Source organism: Fusarium redolens, assembly GCF_020744475.1.
Source record: "Fusarium redolens strain MPI-CAGE-AT-0023 chromosome Unknown BKA55scaffold_1, whole genome shotgun sequence".
NCBI lineage: Eukaryota > Fungi > Ascomycota > Sordariomycetes > Hypocreales > Nectriaceae > Fusarium > Fusarium redolens.
Window position 1 is genome coordinate 4,796,821 of NW_025763664.1, and position 17,001 is coordinate 4,813,821.

Consider the following 17,001-nt stretch of genomic DNA (forward strand, 5'->3'; position numbering starts at 1 on the left):
ATATAAAAATAAATATAATAAAATTAATAAGAAAATAGTAGTTTAATATAGGGATTATTATATTTTATATATATATTTTTTTAGCCTCTTAATATTAAGTATTTTAAGCTATTAAAAAAGGTATATAATTAAGAAATAAAGTAATTAATTAAAAGGTTTATAATTTATATTTTTAAAATTAAGTTTTTTTAAGCCTTTTATATTATTTTTTAATTATTTATAATTAGGTTAAATATTAAAAGAGGTTTTTAAAAAGTTAATTTTATTTTCTTTAATTTAAAAATTATAATATTAAAGCTTAATATATAAGTATAAATTCTAATACTTATTAAAAAGGTAATTGAATAAATTAAATCTTATACTTTTAAGAATCTTATAAATAATCCTTAAGGTTAAATTATACTTTATATATCTTTAAAAATAAATTAGAAGAAATTATAATAGCTTTTGAAAGTTAATTCTTAAACCTTTTTAATCTTTAATAAAATAATAAAGAGAAATATATATAAAACTGCCTTATTAAGGGTTAAGAATTAAAAGCTTTAATAAGTAAATAATATACTTAGCTAATAATATAAGGTAAAAAGATATATTTATAAAATAAAAGGAATATAATTATATAAGTTAATTAAGATTTACTTAATTAATATATATAAATATATTAGTATTAGCTAAATTATTAAGAAATAGTAATTAAGGAAGTTTAATATAATTAAGGGTTTACTATTATAAAATACATAATAAGATTAAGTATAATATAAAAACTTATTAAGAAGGTATTAAGACCTTTAGAGATAAATATAGTAGTTAATTTTATTTAATTAAATAATTTATTATATTTTTACTTTAATTTATTTTAAAAAGCTTAAGATTTTTATATTATATACTTATTTATATTATATACTTATTGTATATATTATTTAATTAATTATATTATAACTTTAAGTAAATTTAACTTTTATTAACTAACTTATATAAATAAATATCTTCCTCTTTAGATTTAATATCTAAGAAGAGATCTCCTTAATTTAAATTACTGCTTTTTATTAATTTTACTTTATTTATTTATATATAAAAGGCTAATTAATTATATGCCTTATTATATATAATTAATTAATTAAAATAGATATAACTTTTACTAAATAACTTATATAAACCTTTATATACTTACTTTATAAAACCCTGCTTTTACCCTGCATTTATCCTAAAACCTTTAGGTATACTCTTATAATCTAAGACTATAACTAGGCTATTATTAAGTTAAAAGCAGCTATTTACTATTAGCTACTTTTATAAATATATTAAAAAGCTACTTTTTATATATAACTATATTTAGGCTTATAAAGGTAATAAGAAAAACCAGTTTATTTAATTTAAAAAAATAATCTTCTTTTAAGGTAATTTCTTAAATTTTAAAACTTAATAACTTATTATTAATTATATTAAAATTTAATATATTAATATAATATTTCTTCTTTAATATTTTTAATTAATTAAATTTTATTATAATTAATAATAATTATCTTAATGAAATTAAAATTACTTATTAATAAGAAGTTCTTTATAATAATAATAACTATTATATATATTATATAAAGTTCTTTTTTATTAATTACCTTTATAATAGGCCTAATAGCTAGATTAAAATTATAATTAGTTATATAATAAATATAATTATATAGCTATAAGTTATTATATATAAATATTAAGGCAATATAGCTATTATATTATTAATAAGAAGGGTTAAAAGGGAAAGTTAAGTTAGATAATATATTTAAATATAATAAATAAATTAAATATAGTATTTATTTAGATAGGTTAAAGGAAGAAGGTTACTTTAGCTATTAAGATATAATTAATATTAGTATTACTTAGTTAAGGTAGTAATTATATTATTAAGGTAAATAAACTTAATTTATTTTTAAATTTTATAATAATAGTATATTATAGGAATCTTATTATTTAAACTATTAATAGAAAAGATAAAAACCTTAATAGCCTTATATAAGGCTAAAGGTAAGGGAGAAGAAAAAAAGAAAAAAAGAAATAATAAATATAAATATATTACTATAAGCTATTTTATAATATTAAGGTAATATAGCTATTTTATTATTAATAAGAAACGTTAAAATAAATTAAGTTAAATAATATACTTTATAATAAATAAATTAAATATATTATATTATAAAAGTTAAAATTAAATAAGATTTATCTGCCTTAATAATATAATTATTACCTTAATTAAGTAATATTAATATTAATTATATCTTAATAATTAAATTAACTTTCTTTTTTTAACTTATTTAAAGAATTACTTCTTAATTAACCTTTATAATATAATATATTAAATTTATTTATTATATTAAAGTATATTATTTAATATAATTTTCTTTTTTTTAATTCTTTTTATTAATAATATAATAATTATATTATTTTAATACTTTTATAAAATAGCTTATAATTATATAATTATATTTATTATATAACTAGTTATAATTTTAATTTAATTTAATAATAAATTATAAAGTTTTATAAATTTAAAAATAGCCTTAAAAAAAGGTTATTATTTTTAATTAAATAAAATAGCTTTTTTTATCACTTTTATAAGTAACTTATTTATATATAAAAAATAGCTTTTTAATATATTTATAAAAGTAATTAATATTATAAAAAAGTTACTTTTAAATTAATAATAGCCTAGCTATAATCTTAAATTATAAGAGTATAAGGATAGAGAGTTTATATATAAAGGTTTAAGATAAATATAATATAAAGGCAGGGTGTTATAAAAATTCTATTAAAGTTAAAATATATTAAAGGAATTATATTAAGTTTACTTTATATAAGTTATTTAATAAAAGTTAAATTAACTTTAATTAATTAAATATATATAATAAGGTATATAATTAATTAGCTTTATATATAAAGATAAATAAAGTAAAATTAATAAAAAAGTAATAATTTAAATTAAGAAATAATATATTATAAGGGTTTTATTATTTAAATTATTAATAAACAGGCTAAAAAGCTTAATAGCCTTATATAAGGCTAAAGGTAAGGGAAAAAAAAAAAGATATAATAATAAGCTTAATTTTAATAATTCTTTAAGAAATTTCTTTTTATTTAGCTTTTTAAAAGTCTTATATTAAATTAATTAAAATATAAATTTATATTATTATTATATTTTTAAATAGCCTAATAATAGTTTTAATTTAATATAAATATAATATTTTATTTATAAGCTTAATAAGCTAATAACTAGGCTTTAAAAAACTAGTAATTAATTTTTATATTTACTTTTTTTAAAACTTAAAAATAAAATACTTTAAAAATATATATTATATATTTTTAGAGTTTAAGTAATAGTTAAATTAATTAGTTCTTAAATAATGAAACTCTTAATATTATACTAAATTTTAATAACTATATATTAAGAAATAAAGAAAAAGGGCTAATTTTGGTCATGTGTCGGAACTTTCGCACGCCCACTGTACCGTTAAGGACCATCCTTAGCTCCACATCGCAGCGTGGGGAAAGGTCCAAGCTCCAGCACCAGGCTAAGGCCCGGGTTCCAGCTCCCATTTTGCAACTCCGCTTCCTAACCAAAATCTTCTCCTTATCAACACTTGCCCAGACGTTTTCCAATCCAATTTCGGTAACCGAGATCCGTCAGGCTCACAAACAGTGAGTCCGCTCTGGGACTAGCTGTATTCAGCTGCGCGCAGGTCACCATGGCTCTTTCTGCCAGTGCAAAAGATGCCCCTAATCTCGATGCGAGCAGCCAGAATATCTCCCCCAAAAGCAACTCCGTGCGTAACACAAGCAAGCAACAAGTACGACATCGCGCATCTGTCGCCTGTGCGTCATGCCGCGACAGAAGGATACGCTGCGTTGTACCTAAGAATCAGACCGAATGCACCGCCTGCGCAAAGTCAGGTGCAGAGTGCATCATCAAAAATGACGATGAGCGAAGACGGTATGAGCTCATGTGTTTCAGCCCCATCATGAGCCAAGGCTAATGAAATTTTGAAGTCCTATATCCAAGGCATTTATGTCCTCATTATCGGACAGAATCTCGATGCTTGAAGGCTTGCTCTTGGAAAAGGGTGTGGTGCCGCCTCCAGCGACTCATCCTCCAAAAACAAGGCACGATGTGCAAGATACCATAGCCACTGCGACGGGGAATACTGACCCATCCCCGCAACCTGATTCCAAGTCCCCAGCGAGCGAAGACCACTCTCCGCCGGACTATCCAGACGACGATCTCGCGACACGTGAGAGCGAACTTACGTCGACAAATTCGCGTGAAAAACAGCCAGGGTACTCACGTTGCAATGATGATTCACCATTTCGCATTCTGGATCCTAAGCAAGAGGACATCATCCATCGACTTCTGTCGACCAAAGGCAACCTCTCATTTGACCAAATCTCCGGACGACTGCGTTTCTTTGGGCCCACAGCCAACAGCCATGTTTATGCCGAATCAACAAGCCTATCATATACGCGTGAGCCGCCTGAACAAATCCGCAGAGCAGAGAAGATCATCCAATCGCTGAGCTCGGAGACACACGACTATCTTGTTGATGGATTCTTCCACTACTATAATTCTGTTATTCAAATCATCGATCGAGATTCTTTCGAGGCTGACCGAATATCAAAGTCTTCAAAGTTTTACTCTCATTTTCTTCACATCGCAGTGTTGGCCATGGGGTATCGTGTGGCCGATATGGACCGAGATGATATGCGTAAGATAACGCTGAGTCCACGAGAAAGTTCTCTCCATAGAGAGGCCAAGCACATGCTTGATATCGAGCTCGAGCGTCCTGGTGGGATTCCTAGTGTTCAGGCCTTACTGTTGCTTGGAGATCTTGAATGCGGTGTCGGTAGAGATAACACCGGCTGGATGTACTCTGGTGAGTCTTGATTATTGTCCATGTTTTTTGAATTTTCTTCCCGCTAACTGTGTCTAGGAATGGCAAATCGCCTTGCTTTCGATATTGGCCTCCATTTAGATTGCACCAGCAACATGTCTGAACAAGACACAAAAATTCGAAACATGGTCATGCAGGCATGTGTGATCTATGACAGATATTGGGGACTATTTCTGGGCAGGCCATTGGCTATCAAAAGCCAAGACGTTGATCTCTTATCAAACCGGTTTTCCCAGCTCGCTTCTTTCGGCTTCGATGCTCCCAAGGTAGAGTTGACAACCGAAATTTATGAGCAGCTCATTGAGTTGATGGAATTGGCCGGACGAATCGTCGAAATACGTGATCTGAGCAACTCCAACAAGGCGGCGGAACAGACCGGCGCATTTGCGACTAATGAAGCCGAAGAAAACAGATATCTGCAGGTCATCAATCTCGACAGGCAACTTCAAAATTGGTATAGGCGATTGCCCGACCGCATGGCATGGAAGCCGAGCAATGTCAAGACAGCTCCTTACAGTTTCTTCTTATTACATCAACAATATCACGTAACTATGATTTTACTACATCGACCATGGGCCAAATATGGCTCAATCTCGGGCGACAGTTCGAGTACTGGATCGCATCCAAGTCCTGAAAGCGACAGAAAAGCAGAATCCGAGAGCCCCAGGCATCATTTCACTGCTGAGGGTTCGCCGATGCCTACCGATGACCGTCAACGCGTCGTCCATGGGAGCCGCACATCGTTGGCCCGCAGCATATGTACCCAGCAAGCGATACGCGTGGCCCGGATTTTCTGGCAGCATCGTCAAAGATTCGACGGACGAAAGATTTTCATCACGGGAATCCAGCATGCGGGTACTGCATCAATCGCGTTGATTGCTGCACTCGCCTACCAGCGCGATGAGCCAAATCGCCAGACGTATATCGGCTATCTTGAGATTCTATCTGATGCTGTTGGCGATATGAGCGCTACATATCATCCGGCTAGCAGGATGGATGACTTGCTCAAGGCTGTACTTGAGCAGATCCGGAGCAGTATGACTGACGTTTCACGGTCGCGCAGCGGCAGCGCAGGCCAGCAGACCATTAGTATTGGCGCCAGTAGTGCGAGAAGCGGCGTCTCTTATGACAGCAATACATCGGTTCCTATTGTCCCTGTCAGGCGTGAAGCCGATACCGACTTCAATCAGCCTCCTAAGAAGAGACGGCCTTCTGTTCACCGACAGACCTCAGACTATGCCTCATCGAAGCCGTCATATCTCGGTATGACATCGCAACCGGCACCACCTCTATCCCTGCCGTACGGTCAACAAAGCCAACCGCCGCTTGATCCAACCATGTTTCCTATGAATATGCACAGCCAGCCGGAACAACTTGGCCTCACGTTGGTGGGGGCGAACGCGGTCAATATGCATCATCCCGACCTTGCTCCAGGCCACATGGTCGGTACACTCAATGCCGCGAACCTCGGTCACCCGTTACCTGACAGTTGGGGCCTGCCTAACATGCAGCCTTCTTTTCCACAAGGTCAATTTCATGGTGCCATAGACTGGTCTGCCGGAACTGCTGGTCTCAGTGCCAGTTCAGTGTTGAATCAGAGTGCCGCGATGTCAACTGGTATCATGTCAGGAATGGCTGCTTTCAGCTCAGCCAAGGAACCCCCAAAGTTTGGGAGCAGCGAGGGTGGTATGCATCAGCCTTCATCCAGCAAGCTCCCTCATATCGGAACAAACTGGACGAGTACCAACGTTGGGACCGTTGGTTCAGGAAGGATGGACGAATATGGCCCGAATGTGGGCAAAACAACACGTCTGAATGACGGGAGCAACGACGAACAGAGAAACTACTCTCTTGACTTTTTTAATTTTGGTTAGGTGCTATTGTCGGGTTACTGTCTCTTCTGCAAGGTGTTCAAGGACGTTCACGCTTGGTATGTTCTGTTGTTTTACTTTGGATTTGCAGAGTTGATTTTGCTATTTATGTCTGCGGGATATGAATAAGTCTGTATCTATACGAAATTGTATATTAAAACTAGGTGTCTTGAGGATACTATCTGCATATGCCTAAATCAAACCGCTGTGGTATGGGCTTTTGCCAAACCAACAAAGCAATTTCGCAATACCCTCACTTGTATCGGTTTGTTTAGCTCAGTCGAAGCACGATATAAAGACGCAAGGTAGATCACTCAAGAGAGTCTTATGGATGAAAGGGAAGGCATGGTGCTTCAAAACCAAAGGGGCTAAACGACACACCACCGGTAGGGTAAAAATGGCTAATCATGACTTGAACGATAGTAGTTCAGGTCCTGCATTTTAGATGCATGCATGATTCAGGTGATGCCATCCTAGATCGGGGAGATATGTTATAGATCTTGGTCCGGCGATACGAGTGTCTAGTTACTGGTAAACCCTCCGTCACAGATCATACTGGCGCCTTGCATATAGCTATTCATGGGAGAAGCCAACAGGACTATAGCATCGGCCACCTCCTCCATAGTGGCGAGCCGCTTTAAAGGGGTTCTTGCCAAGTCCACTGCGAGTGGTGAGTCCGGATCGCGGCTCATGATATTCGTGAGTAGAGGCGTCTCGACGTAGCCTGGACATATGGCATTAATACGGATGCCCAAAGGCCCGTAAGAGTTTGCGTCAGCCTTGGTCAAGCCAATGATCCCTAGCAGTCTGTCAGTGCTTGGACGAACTGCGGTCCGCAGAGGTATTGCACAGCATACCATGTTTGGCAGTTGTATAGGCAGTATGGTCTTGGTTGTTTGGTGCAACAACAGCAAACATACTTCCCACATTGATGATCCTTCCACGGCCAATCCGAGGTCCCAAATCTCTGAGAGGGTTTAGCTCTTCCACCATTTGGATTCAAGATATTTTGGTAGACGTACTCTTGATTTACCATGACATCAAGTTCTTCTTTCTGACATCGATATACACCCTGCAAATTCACATCGAGAATTCTAAGCCACTCGTCGTCTTCCAACTCATGTGTCTTTCGACCACTGCCACTGATACCGGCATTGTTCACAGCAATGTCCAGACGACCAAACTCGCCGATTATCTTGACAATGCCTTCCTTGACCTGCGTAGAGTCACGAACATCGAGATGCACCGCTAGAACTTGGACATTGGGGAACTGTTTCTTCAACGATCCGACGGATATAGATAGTGCTTCTTGGTTGATGTCGGCCAATGCTAGCTTTGTGACTCCATGCTGTGCGAAGGCAGTGGCAGTCTGCTGTCCAATACCTAATGAGGATCATATCAGCAATGGAGACTCTAACAACCCACTAAATGAGTAGCTCCAAGTCCGTCTCGGCCATGGCACGCGATGGCGTATAGTGAAATGCGGGGCGATGGTAATGGGCAAATAGCGGGAACGTACCGGAGGCTGCGCCTGTGATGAAGGCGGATCCACGAAGTAAGATGGTCATTCTGATGGAGGAGGCGTGGTGTTGATTCCAAGTATCCTGACTCGCTTAAGGCGGCGCGACTGTAAAGAAAAGAGATCGCAGAAGAGCCTTATCTCACCACTTGACTTGGTCTTTTAGCGCTACGGCCACGATATCTCGGAAAAGGTGTCGGCCCATTGCACTTCTATGAACACTGTTCGTGTACTAGTGTATCCACAAAGACTCAACTGGGGTCGGTCGTTAGATTGAAGCTATCGGGCCAGGATGCGTCACACCGAGGTTCCACTCATCACGACATGCATTGAGCCTCATAACATCACATATAGGCCGGGTGGTATCTCTCAAGACAGACATGCTTTCAACGGTAGATATAGGGTTTGGATAATGATAGGTAATGGGTATGGCGCAAGGGTTTGAGGGATATCGACATCGTAAACCGAATTCTTATCATCATTAGCACAATTGACACGATATGGCCAGGCACTATAGTGTCGCGTCACCGCAATGGATACGGGTTGTGGTCGCTCGCGGGCCTCGTCTTTATATTTAAGTATTGCGATATGTGAAGTAGAAACGGCATGAGTAGTCGATGGACATCGTATCGCAGAATCTGTAGAGTGTCAGCTGGGTCTACGTACACATAACGTAGACCGGGCGGATGACGACAGAGAGATTAATTAACCATGAAAAAGATCAGGGCGCTCAACGAGGTGCAGGATTAAATCCCGACATCGTAAAAGACGAAATACTCTTTGGGGCAATCGACAGGTTGAGATCAAAATCGATGGGATGAACAGGCTGAAGTAACAGAATGACAAGACAGGGAAACACGATGGTGTGATCAAGACCTAAATGACCCTCACAGACAATGAACAACGAGAGGTATCACCGAGGCACAAGTCACCACGAAGTAAAGAAGAGTGCATGTGAAGATAAGATCATTCAATTCATGTATGGGCTTTCGTGAACGATGTGTCATCTACCCGGGGTATGCTAATGATAATGTACAAAGGAAAGACACCCGCCTGGCAAAGTCTCAGGTCAAGGCCGTAAACAGATAAAATATGTTCTTAGGGCTTATTCTCGCCATTGAATCGAGCGATACCACTTCGAATGCCCTTGTCGACTGACTTGGCCATCTTCTCAAGAGGAAGACGGTCCTCGACACGTTGAACCATTCTGGACACGGGAGGCTCGATGCGCTGGACGCCCTTCTCCATGGGAGGAATGAAGTAGCTGACGTTCCTCTCCCATCGTGGAGCCCACTTGTTGGTCTGGTTGGAGAGACGCTCCTCGGCGCCAGGCATGACGAGGTAGAGAGGTGTCAAGACGCCAACACCGGCCGCACCCATGCAGAAGATCTCTGAGGGCTTGGCAGCGGGAAGCTTGGGAACGCGGACAGGCATGTTGTGTATTTGTGGGGGGGATGTTTAAAAGTCTTACAATGAGTGTCAGGTATAGCTTGGTTGTACTTTTGGGGGATTTTACTCACTGTTTATTGATCCAATCGACGTGTTCGACCGAATCTGATGGTTGCGTATGAGAGGTGTCAAAAAGCGTTGTAGTTGTCAGGAGGATAGGCAGTCTCAAGAAAGTTTAAGTTGATGAGTGTTTGGAGGATTGATTTGATTGGGATGAAAGAGTCAGAAAACAGAATTGAGTCGGAAATGGCTACTCACTCTATTATATACGTGCAGCCATGATTGATTGAATGCTTGTTCAAGATCGAGCGGGGTAACAGCGCTTGGATGATCAACCTGCACGGTAGGGAGACTGCGACATCGAGGCGAGGAGACAAGCAAATGGTCAAGGCGAAGGTGTGAGAACTGACGGGGCGATACTTGTCCATGTGAGTATGGATCGCTGCAAATGGCAGTACATAGTAAGACAAATACTGTGCTGACCGACAAGGTTACACTTGAATGCGGATGGCTTGCAATCTCCCCCCAACCTCAAACTCTCCCGCAGGCCGAGACAGATGATGATTCGCTGCTCCTTAGGTCAATGCCCTCCATTACTTCGAGCCTCGACCCTCGTGACTTGATAGCTCGCTGCTCACGGTTGGTCGAGGCGGTTCTGAAAACAGTCAAGTACCTATTGAGAGGCGCAGGGCAGGGCAGCTTAGGCGGAGAGATACATGCGACGAGGGGGAAACTCCCATGTGAAGGTTGCCACGCCATCGAACGCCTCAGAGGTCATTGTCGTTTGACGCGGGGGAGAGCAGGGGGCGATCCAGGAGATTCAGGTTCTGCTGCGGGAGGGTCGCTTCAAGTCGAGATTCAGCTGCTCCAAGCGAGATGGTGGCTTGTCGGTTTGGTTGTCTTGGGTAGTAAGATGTGCAGTGTCATGCCGGATTGAGAGAAATGGCAACGAAGCAATCTCTCACAGCTGATCCAGAAGTTTCGGCTGTCAATCAGACTTCAAACTTGATTTAAAAACAGTACCTCGCTGTGAAGAAGATTGCACTTCTTGGTTCAGCAAAGTGGTCACGTTGCGTAGCAGTACGGAGTAGAATACAGGGAAATGTGACTACGAGGTGTGCAGGGAGGCAAATCAAATGAGATTAAATCAAAGAAATTGGAGCCGACACTGGGTGACTGAAACTCCATACCCCGCCGGTAGACGCAAGCAGGAAGTGGCATGTTTTCTACGCAGTAAAATCAACGAATGCGACCCTATTTCGTTTCGTGTGTTGCGTAAAATGCAAGTGTCAGCCCAGTATTCAGAGACAATTGATCAAGAGGGATAAGAATCTCATGTTCAGTGCATTACAGTCGTTGAGTGCGCAACGATACGCATCTCCGTCGTGCCAATTTCAATAATCTTAACAGCACCCCAGGTACCTAATGCTCCAAAAACAACGATGTGCGGCACAGTTACTTGGAACGGAGGGCAGATGCAGGAGCCAGACAGGGAAACGGTGCGTCTGGCCGCCCGCTACTTGCGCTCCTCCATGCAGGATGACTTGTCAGTGACATTCCTCCCAAGTACTTCCGTCGTGTATTTCAAACCCTCTCTCCCCCCTACAACTTACAGCGATTCATTGCACTTTTACAAGTCGCGTGCCGTCCATTAATCACTGGCGCTAGCATGGAGAGGGAGGGTCCTCGAGCCCCCTGAAGCGTCTCCATTAAGTCCGCTAAAGACCCGCTTCCCCAGATTCGCGGCACTTAGGAACGGCGGCCCCAGTCCTCACCCCCGCTTTCAGAGACCCACTGTTGGGATTCCTCGGAGCCAGTCAACATTGCTCGCGGAACCATTTGCCACCTATAAATGCCCCGAGAAAGAGGGTGGTTTACAGGAGTTTTCAGAGGATGACCGCCTGAAGTCTCAAATTCAGGCATCATATTGCACACCACGAGCAGCCTCCTGTGAACTTGGCTGCTGAATACCTCTTTGATATGTTCTCTTGTTGTCTCTTTAGTGGACTTGGTTTTTGTCGCCCGATACTTTCATTTACTTAGACACCAGTATAATGACTTTGTTCTGTGTGTTCGGTCATAATGCCGCAGCTAGAGCAACAGCAAGGAGCCAGACATGACAGCTTTCGTGGCCTCCAGCTATTGACATAAGTCAGTCAAGAGCATGGAGGAAAAGTCGAGGTATTTTACATTTCATTGTCTATGTGATCGCACAATGACAATTCGATTATAGGACTATAATTACATACAGTTTATAAAAGATAGTCATTATGAGATGTAACGAAGGTTTTCTACTATGACTTTGGTCTTGGGGAATTTTGTAGTACTAAATGCAGCTTGTTTGTATTAGGAAACAACCTAACTATAAATCTGACGTCTTGCCATGTGCAGCAACGTAGTTATAAAGGAACTAATGTTATTTATAAATACCACTTAACAGTAAAAGAAATAAAAGAAATATTAAAAAGTAATTCTTTGTCAAGATTGGGATTCGAACCCAAGAATCTTTCGATACTGCAGAACTCCCTAGTTAACTAGGTAAGACCGTGTCTTGAATGCAGCGCCTTAGACCACTCGGCCATCTTGACCTGTTCTACAGAAATGCTACAGCACGTAGTATATATGAGTGATATTATACAATGCCACACTTCAGGCAAAAATATAAATGTTGTCAAGGTTGGGATTCGAACCCAAGAATCTTTCGATACTGCAGAATGCCCCAGTTAGCTGGGTAAGACCGTGTCTTGAATGCAGCGCCTTAGACCACTCGGCCACCTTGACTTTTGTTATGAAATTCTTGACGTTGAATGTATATATCGGTAGCCTCCAAGCTTACCACCACTTTTTTTTTTGCCTTTGTTTTTTTTTTTCCATAAAGAATACAAATATAAATTCAAGCCTCATCTAACTCTTCACCTCATCAAAGTCAATCACCTCTTCCCCTTGTCTACTTATCTCGTAACTGCACACTTGCACCGCGATTGCAAGTCGCCAGGGCCTGCTTTAATTTCTTTGCAAATGGCGTAGCAGCATCAAGTCAGCGCCAACGTCATTAACCATCATGGCCAGTTTCTCGTCGAAGAGAAGGTCCGCCAGCTTTTCTGGAGGCGCAGTACGACAGCGGATGAAGATAATTGCCCGATGCAGAAGCTACTCCGTGTCTTCTCTGGGAGATGGGCGTGTTCCTCAGCAGCTTCTACGAACCCAACTCCGCTTGGCAACAGATATTGATGAACTAATTGCCCATAGAATCCTTTCATGTGGAGAAGATGACGGAGTCGGAACCGCCATGCGCGACTGGCTCAATCATCCAATGCTAACAAGTGACGATCAGCTAGCAAAGATCATCAAAATCGAACAATGCACAAAATTGTCCCCAAGGCTTGAAGCAGGCTCCGTTGCGTATTTCTGATCTTGGCCGATGGAAGCCAGGCAGTTTCACCAAATAATTGAGGAGCTTCGACTACACGGGTACGAGAACAGCGTACAAGACTGGATATTTTTCCTCAAATGCAGTGATCCCACCACCCGGATAACTGTCCGCTACGTTGGGTCAACATCCGCGCCAAGAAACCCATTCAAACGGGTGCAGAAGAATGCAGGACGGCCACAGTCACTCCTTGGAATGTTTCTCTATATACTGCATAAGCGATATCCTGAGATTGCTACTCTTCACAAGGTTTTCACAATCCACGGAAGTTTTGTGCCAGATTTCAGCAAGTTGAGCGGCCAACAGAACATTTTGTCCCAGCGGTTTCACAATTCCGTCACTGATCAAACCGAGCGCTGCCTTATTGCTTTTTTCGGGTTTCGCACCCTCCTTAATCGCCAACGTGGGGGGAAACATGGAGTCATAAGCGTCGATTACGAGGAAGAACGTGTCTTCTTGCGATGCAAAACGAACCTCTGGACCAAAGCCAACGGCTGCTTTACCACGCCACCATCCGACGTCAATTCCCATATCAATCTTCTTTTCGCTAGGTGGTAGGATTACACCCGCACAGAGGTTTGGAGTGAGGAAGACAAGCTGAAGGAGGCGAGCCGCGAGACATATATTGCTGGGGCCTCCACTCAGGCTGTTGCGAAGTCCTGGCTCAATGGCTATTCAGTACTCGCTCTATGCGGACAAGAGCCACCTATTAGCAGCATCAACGATGGCACCGATATACTGAGTGGCATCCGGGCTACCAGCAGCTTGGTTAGAAGTGTGCTGACTTTAATGGTTGCAATGGAAACGGGTGTGTGCGATGCCTCTATCACGTCTCTGGCGAATCTCTTCAGCTTTAATCAACTCTTCAACTGGCCACTACTGGCTCCCAAGCACAAGCAACGATCAAGAGTACGAATTTCTGAAACTATGGTCACTGTATTGCTGACGCAACTCTAGGAGCTGTTTGATAGTTGGCTGGAAACAATTCAACCGTTGATTGTGGCTAGTCTTGGACAGCATGTTTACGCTTGGGTCTGCCAACCATCTCGGCGGCAAACTCCACCTAAATCGTATGTTTATGAGACTCCTTAAAATCAAATTACTAATCTTTGTAGTCTTTTGAACGAAGTGGGCATCCCTCGTTTGGTACAAATTCCAAACAGCAGCTACGACGCCATCATAATTCCACATCTTCATTCTGGTAGTTTTGCGAGAAATCCAAGCATATCGAGTCAAGGCCAGGTCTTCTGGTACCCATGGGTTGCCACATGGGTCTACATGGACACTGCAATTCGTCTACTTTCGAGCCATGACATTTCATCTACACCACGCCAGGCTTTGTGTGTCGAACTCCACACCCAAGCAGAGGCAACTTTGAAAAAAGCAGGATACTTCGAGAGTCTACAGGTTGCAAAAGCAGAATTTGCTTACACAACGAAGATAAATACCTCTGAGACAATGAATTGCAAGAGTGTATCGTCAGAAACTCGGTCAGCCGGAACAGAAGGGTATGCACTCCCTTCATTCACTATCTCAGTAGACAGAAGAGCTGTGCTAGATCAGCATCTCTCGTACAGTGCTCTCTCCGACCAGGGCATATCTCAACCGATGCTTGAATCAATAGACGATGGCTCAAAGAAAAGACCTCGAGACATGTTCGAAGAAAACGAACGGTTTGACGACGACCCAAGGGCAAACTTAACGTCAACGAACTGGGGGCCCTCGGACAAGACGATGGAAAGATGGAGGAAGGTTTACGACTTTATCCGGAAAGGTGAGTCGTTCGATTTTGCTCGCAGGCTTAGGAACAAGGTCACTCAATACATGGCGTTCTTCTCCGTTGCGGCCAGCGTTCATCGGTGCCATGGCGGTTTGGTTGTTGGGCCAAATCCTCTAGACGCTGCACACCCCCCTGAATGGAAGGGTGACGTGAGAAGTTTCAACGAGGAGTTTCTCAAATGTGTTCATTCATTCCAGAATGCTGTCATCAACAGCTACATCAAAAACTTGCCGAAGTTTCTGCTCGAGCGGATCTGGACTGGTTCCAACTCCTCCTCTGTACTGCCAGAGTTTGCCCTAGATGAAAGCAATTCTGCAATCGCAGGGAACCAGCCATACTCGCCCATGCCCTCATCCTTATTCGAGACCAAACCACTTGCTGTGCATCCCCCATATCGTTTCAAACTGGCCCTTGAACGATGTGGAAAGACCGAAGGCCCACCGTTATCGATAATCAGACGCCAACAGGCCGAACTACTATTTGAAGACACGGTACCCAAACTATGTGGCTGGTTATTGGGTAAGGTTGCTTGGGTGGAGTTTCTGCAGGAACTTGACGAAGGTGTTTGGATTGCCGCCTCACTGGAGACTGCAAGAGGCGATGAAATGATACAGCCGGAGCGGGACAGATTCATCGAGACTTTCGGGGACAAAGGTGATGCTGGTGAGTCTAGCAACGATGAAGCTGGAGGGATAAAACTCCAGAGGGCATCGCAACAGTTCATGGTACAACAAATGCTATGGCTCGGCAAGATTACGAGGGGGAAAGTAGCTGACTCCCCGTATCTTAATCTGAATGAAGCCGAAGGTCACCAGGTCAAGGTGTCACAGCGCGGAAAAGTTCAACTCAGATTCAAGTTGAAAAATGACTTGACGGTCACGACGGACATCAAGCTGGGCCCGCTCATTGCTCCGCTTGAGAAAGACGATAAGCGTACGATACATTTCACGGACTTAGGGATCGATATCAGAACCGCAACAGGATTGACAATCAAAGTTCCCATAAACAATTCAACATGTATTTTGCCCCTGTCAGCCATGAAGAGCCACCAAAACGGTACCGACTTTATCAGCCTTTGGAAAGCAGTTCGGGGTGAGGCTCAGCCTGCAGATAGTGTATCGAGTCTCTTGAAGTCTTCTGATGAAGATGCAGACTATCCTCCGGAGTTGTGTGTCTCGTCTACCGGGGAGATGGGGGCGAAGCCTCCAAACAGGCGGCTTGAAACTATTCAAGAACCTGAGAAGAACGACGCACTGTGGCTCCTAAAGAGCTCTATTGATTTACGCCTGCCTGACGGAGGTGATTTCTGGACGGGTAGTAAGGAGGATTTTCCACGAGGAACAGACGATGTCGCAGGCTTCATCGAGTAAGTTGAGATGTCCATCATTCAGCTCAATTGGTTCTGTGTCCTTGCTAACCAATTCTTCTAGCTTTCTCAAATTGCCTGAAAACTGTCAACATCCCGACGCTCGATGGTGGTTTGACTTACTAGTCTTGAGAAGAAGAGCTCCACGCAACTGGTCTCATTGGCTTTCATCCCTACGAGGTACGACAGTTCGGCATATCAACGCACCCATGTCGGCGACGACGGGAGGCGCTTACCGCAAAAAAAGTGCTATCATAACTCTTGGTCCTAAACAAGAAGGGTTCTGAATCTTTGCTGGCATTGGTGTGGGCATTGTTTGGAAGTACTAGGAGGGCATCGGATTGCTTCCAGAAGAGGGCCAAGCTAAACGCTGGCCAACATACTCAAAGACCGGTTTCTTGGTACACCAAGGTAATCTCCACAGTTTGTAATTAGATTATAATTATAGCAAACATTGCCAAACTGTGGGCCGTCATGGGCCGTCCGCCTGAAGTTTAGATCTAAGTTTTGAAAACAAGTCGACAAGTGCTGCCTCGCGGCGAGCCGTCTGTGAATACATGATTTCAGCCTGGGACGTAGGCTTGATGATGGTTGAAAAGGCGGTGTCGCGTCGATCCCCGGGAATAAGAGTCGTATCAGACAAAGCTTTCCTAAC

General features: G+C 41.4%; 4 protein-coding genes and 2 non-coding genes across 6 annotated transcripts; 2 read left to right on the forward strand and 4 right to left on the reverse strand.

The window, feature by feature from the left end:
- The first annotated feature begins 3,553 nt into the window (after nucleotides 1–3,553).
- Nucleotides 3,554–6,967, forward strand: BKA55DRAFT_603134 (fungal-specific transcription factor domain-containing protein). The gene is made up of 3 exons (XM_046196564.1): nucleotides 3,554–3,976; nucleotides 4,033–4,913; nucleotides 4,971–6,967. Exons 1-3 carry the CDS (start codon nucleotides 3,732–3,734, stop codon nucleotides 6,803–6,805), a joined length of 2,961 nt encoding a protein of 986 aa, XP_046057259.1. The 5' UTR covers nucleotides 3,554–3,731; the 3' UTR covers nucleotides 6,806–6,967.
- Nucleotides 6,968–7,323: 356 nt separating this feature from the next.
- On the reverse strand, nucleotides 7,324–8,370 carry BKA55DRAFT_588918 (uncharacterized protein; the record flags this gene model as incomplete). The annotated part of the gene is made up of 4 exons (XM_046194857.1): nucleotides 7,324–7,628; nucleotides 7,660–7,769; nucleotides 7,825–8,185; nucleotides 8,322–8,370. The coding sequence occupies 4 exons, from the start codon at nucleotides 8,368–8,370 to the stop codon at nucleotides 7,324–7,326; spliced, it is 825 nt and encodes a 274-aa protein (XP_046057260.1).
- A 1,049-nt stretch (nucleotides 8,371–9,419) lies between these two features.
- Nucleotides 9,420–9,755, reverse strand: BKA55DRAFT_533090 (uncharacterized protein; the record flags this gene model as incomplete). The annotated part of the gene is made up of 1 exon (XM_046189416.1): nucleotides 9,420–9,755. The coding sequence occupies one exon, from the start codon at nucleotides 9,753–9,755 to the stop codon at nucleotides 9,420–9,422; it is 336 nt and encodes a 111-aa protein (XP_046057261.1).
- A 2,491-nt stretch (nucleotides 9,756–12,246) lies between these two features.
- On the reverse strand, nucleotides 12,247–12,358 carry BKA55DRAFT_t28. Its single transcript has one exon. It is a non-coding gene; the product is annotated as a tRNA-Leu (tRNA).
- An 81-nt stretch (nucleotides 12,359–12,439) lies between these two features.
- On the reverse strand, nucleotides 12,440–12,551 carry BKA55DRAFT_t27. Its single transcript has one exon. It is a non-coding gene; the product is annotated as a tRNA-Leu (tRNA).
- Nucleotides 12,552–12,831: 280 nt separating this feature from the next.
- BKA55DRAFT_588919 (uncharacterized protein) lies at nucleotides 12,832–16,350 on the forward strand (the record flags this gene model as incomplete). The annotated part of the gene is made up of 6 exons (XM_046194858.1): nucleotides 12,832–13,172; nucleotides 13,203–13,719; nucleotides 13,759–14,109; nucleotides 14,158–14,270; nucleotides 14,316–15,012; nucleotides 15,217–16,350. The coding sequence occupies 6 exons, from the start codon at nucleotides 12,832–12,834 to the stop codon at nucleotides 16,348–16,350; spliced, it is 3,153 nt and encodes a 1,050-aa protein (XP_046057262.1).
- Between the last annotated feature and the right edge of the window lie 651 nt (nucleotides 16,351–17,001).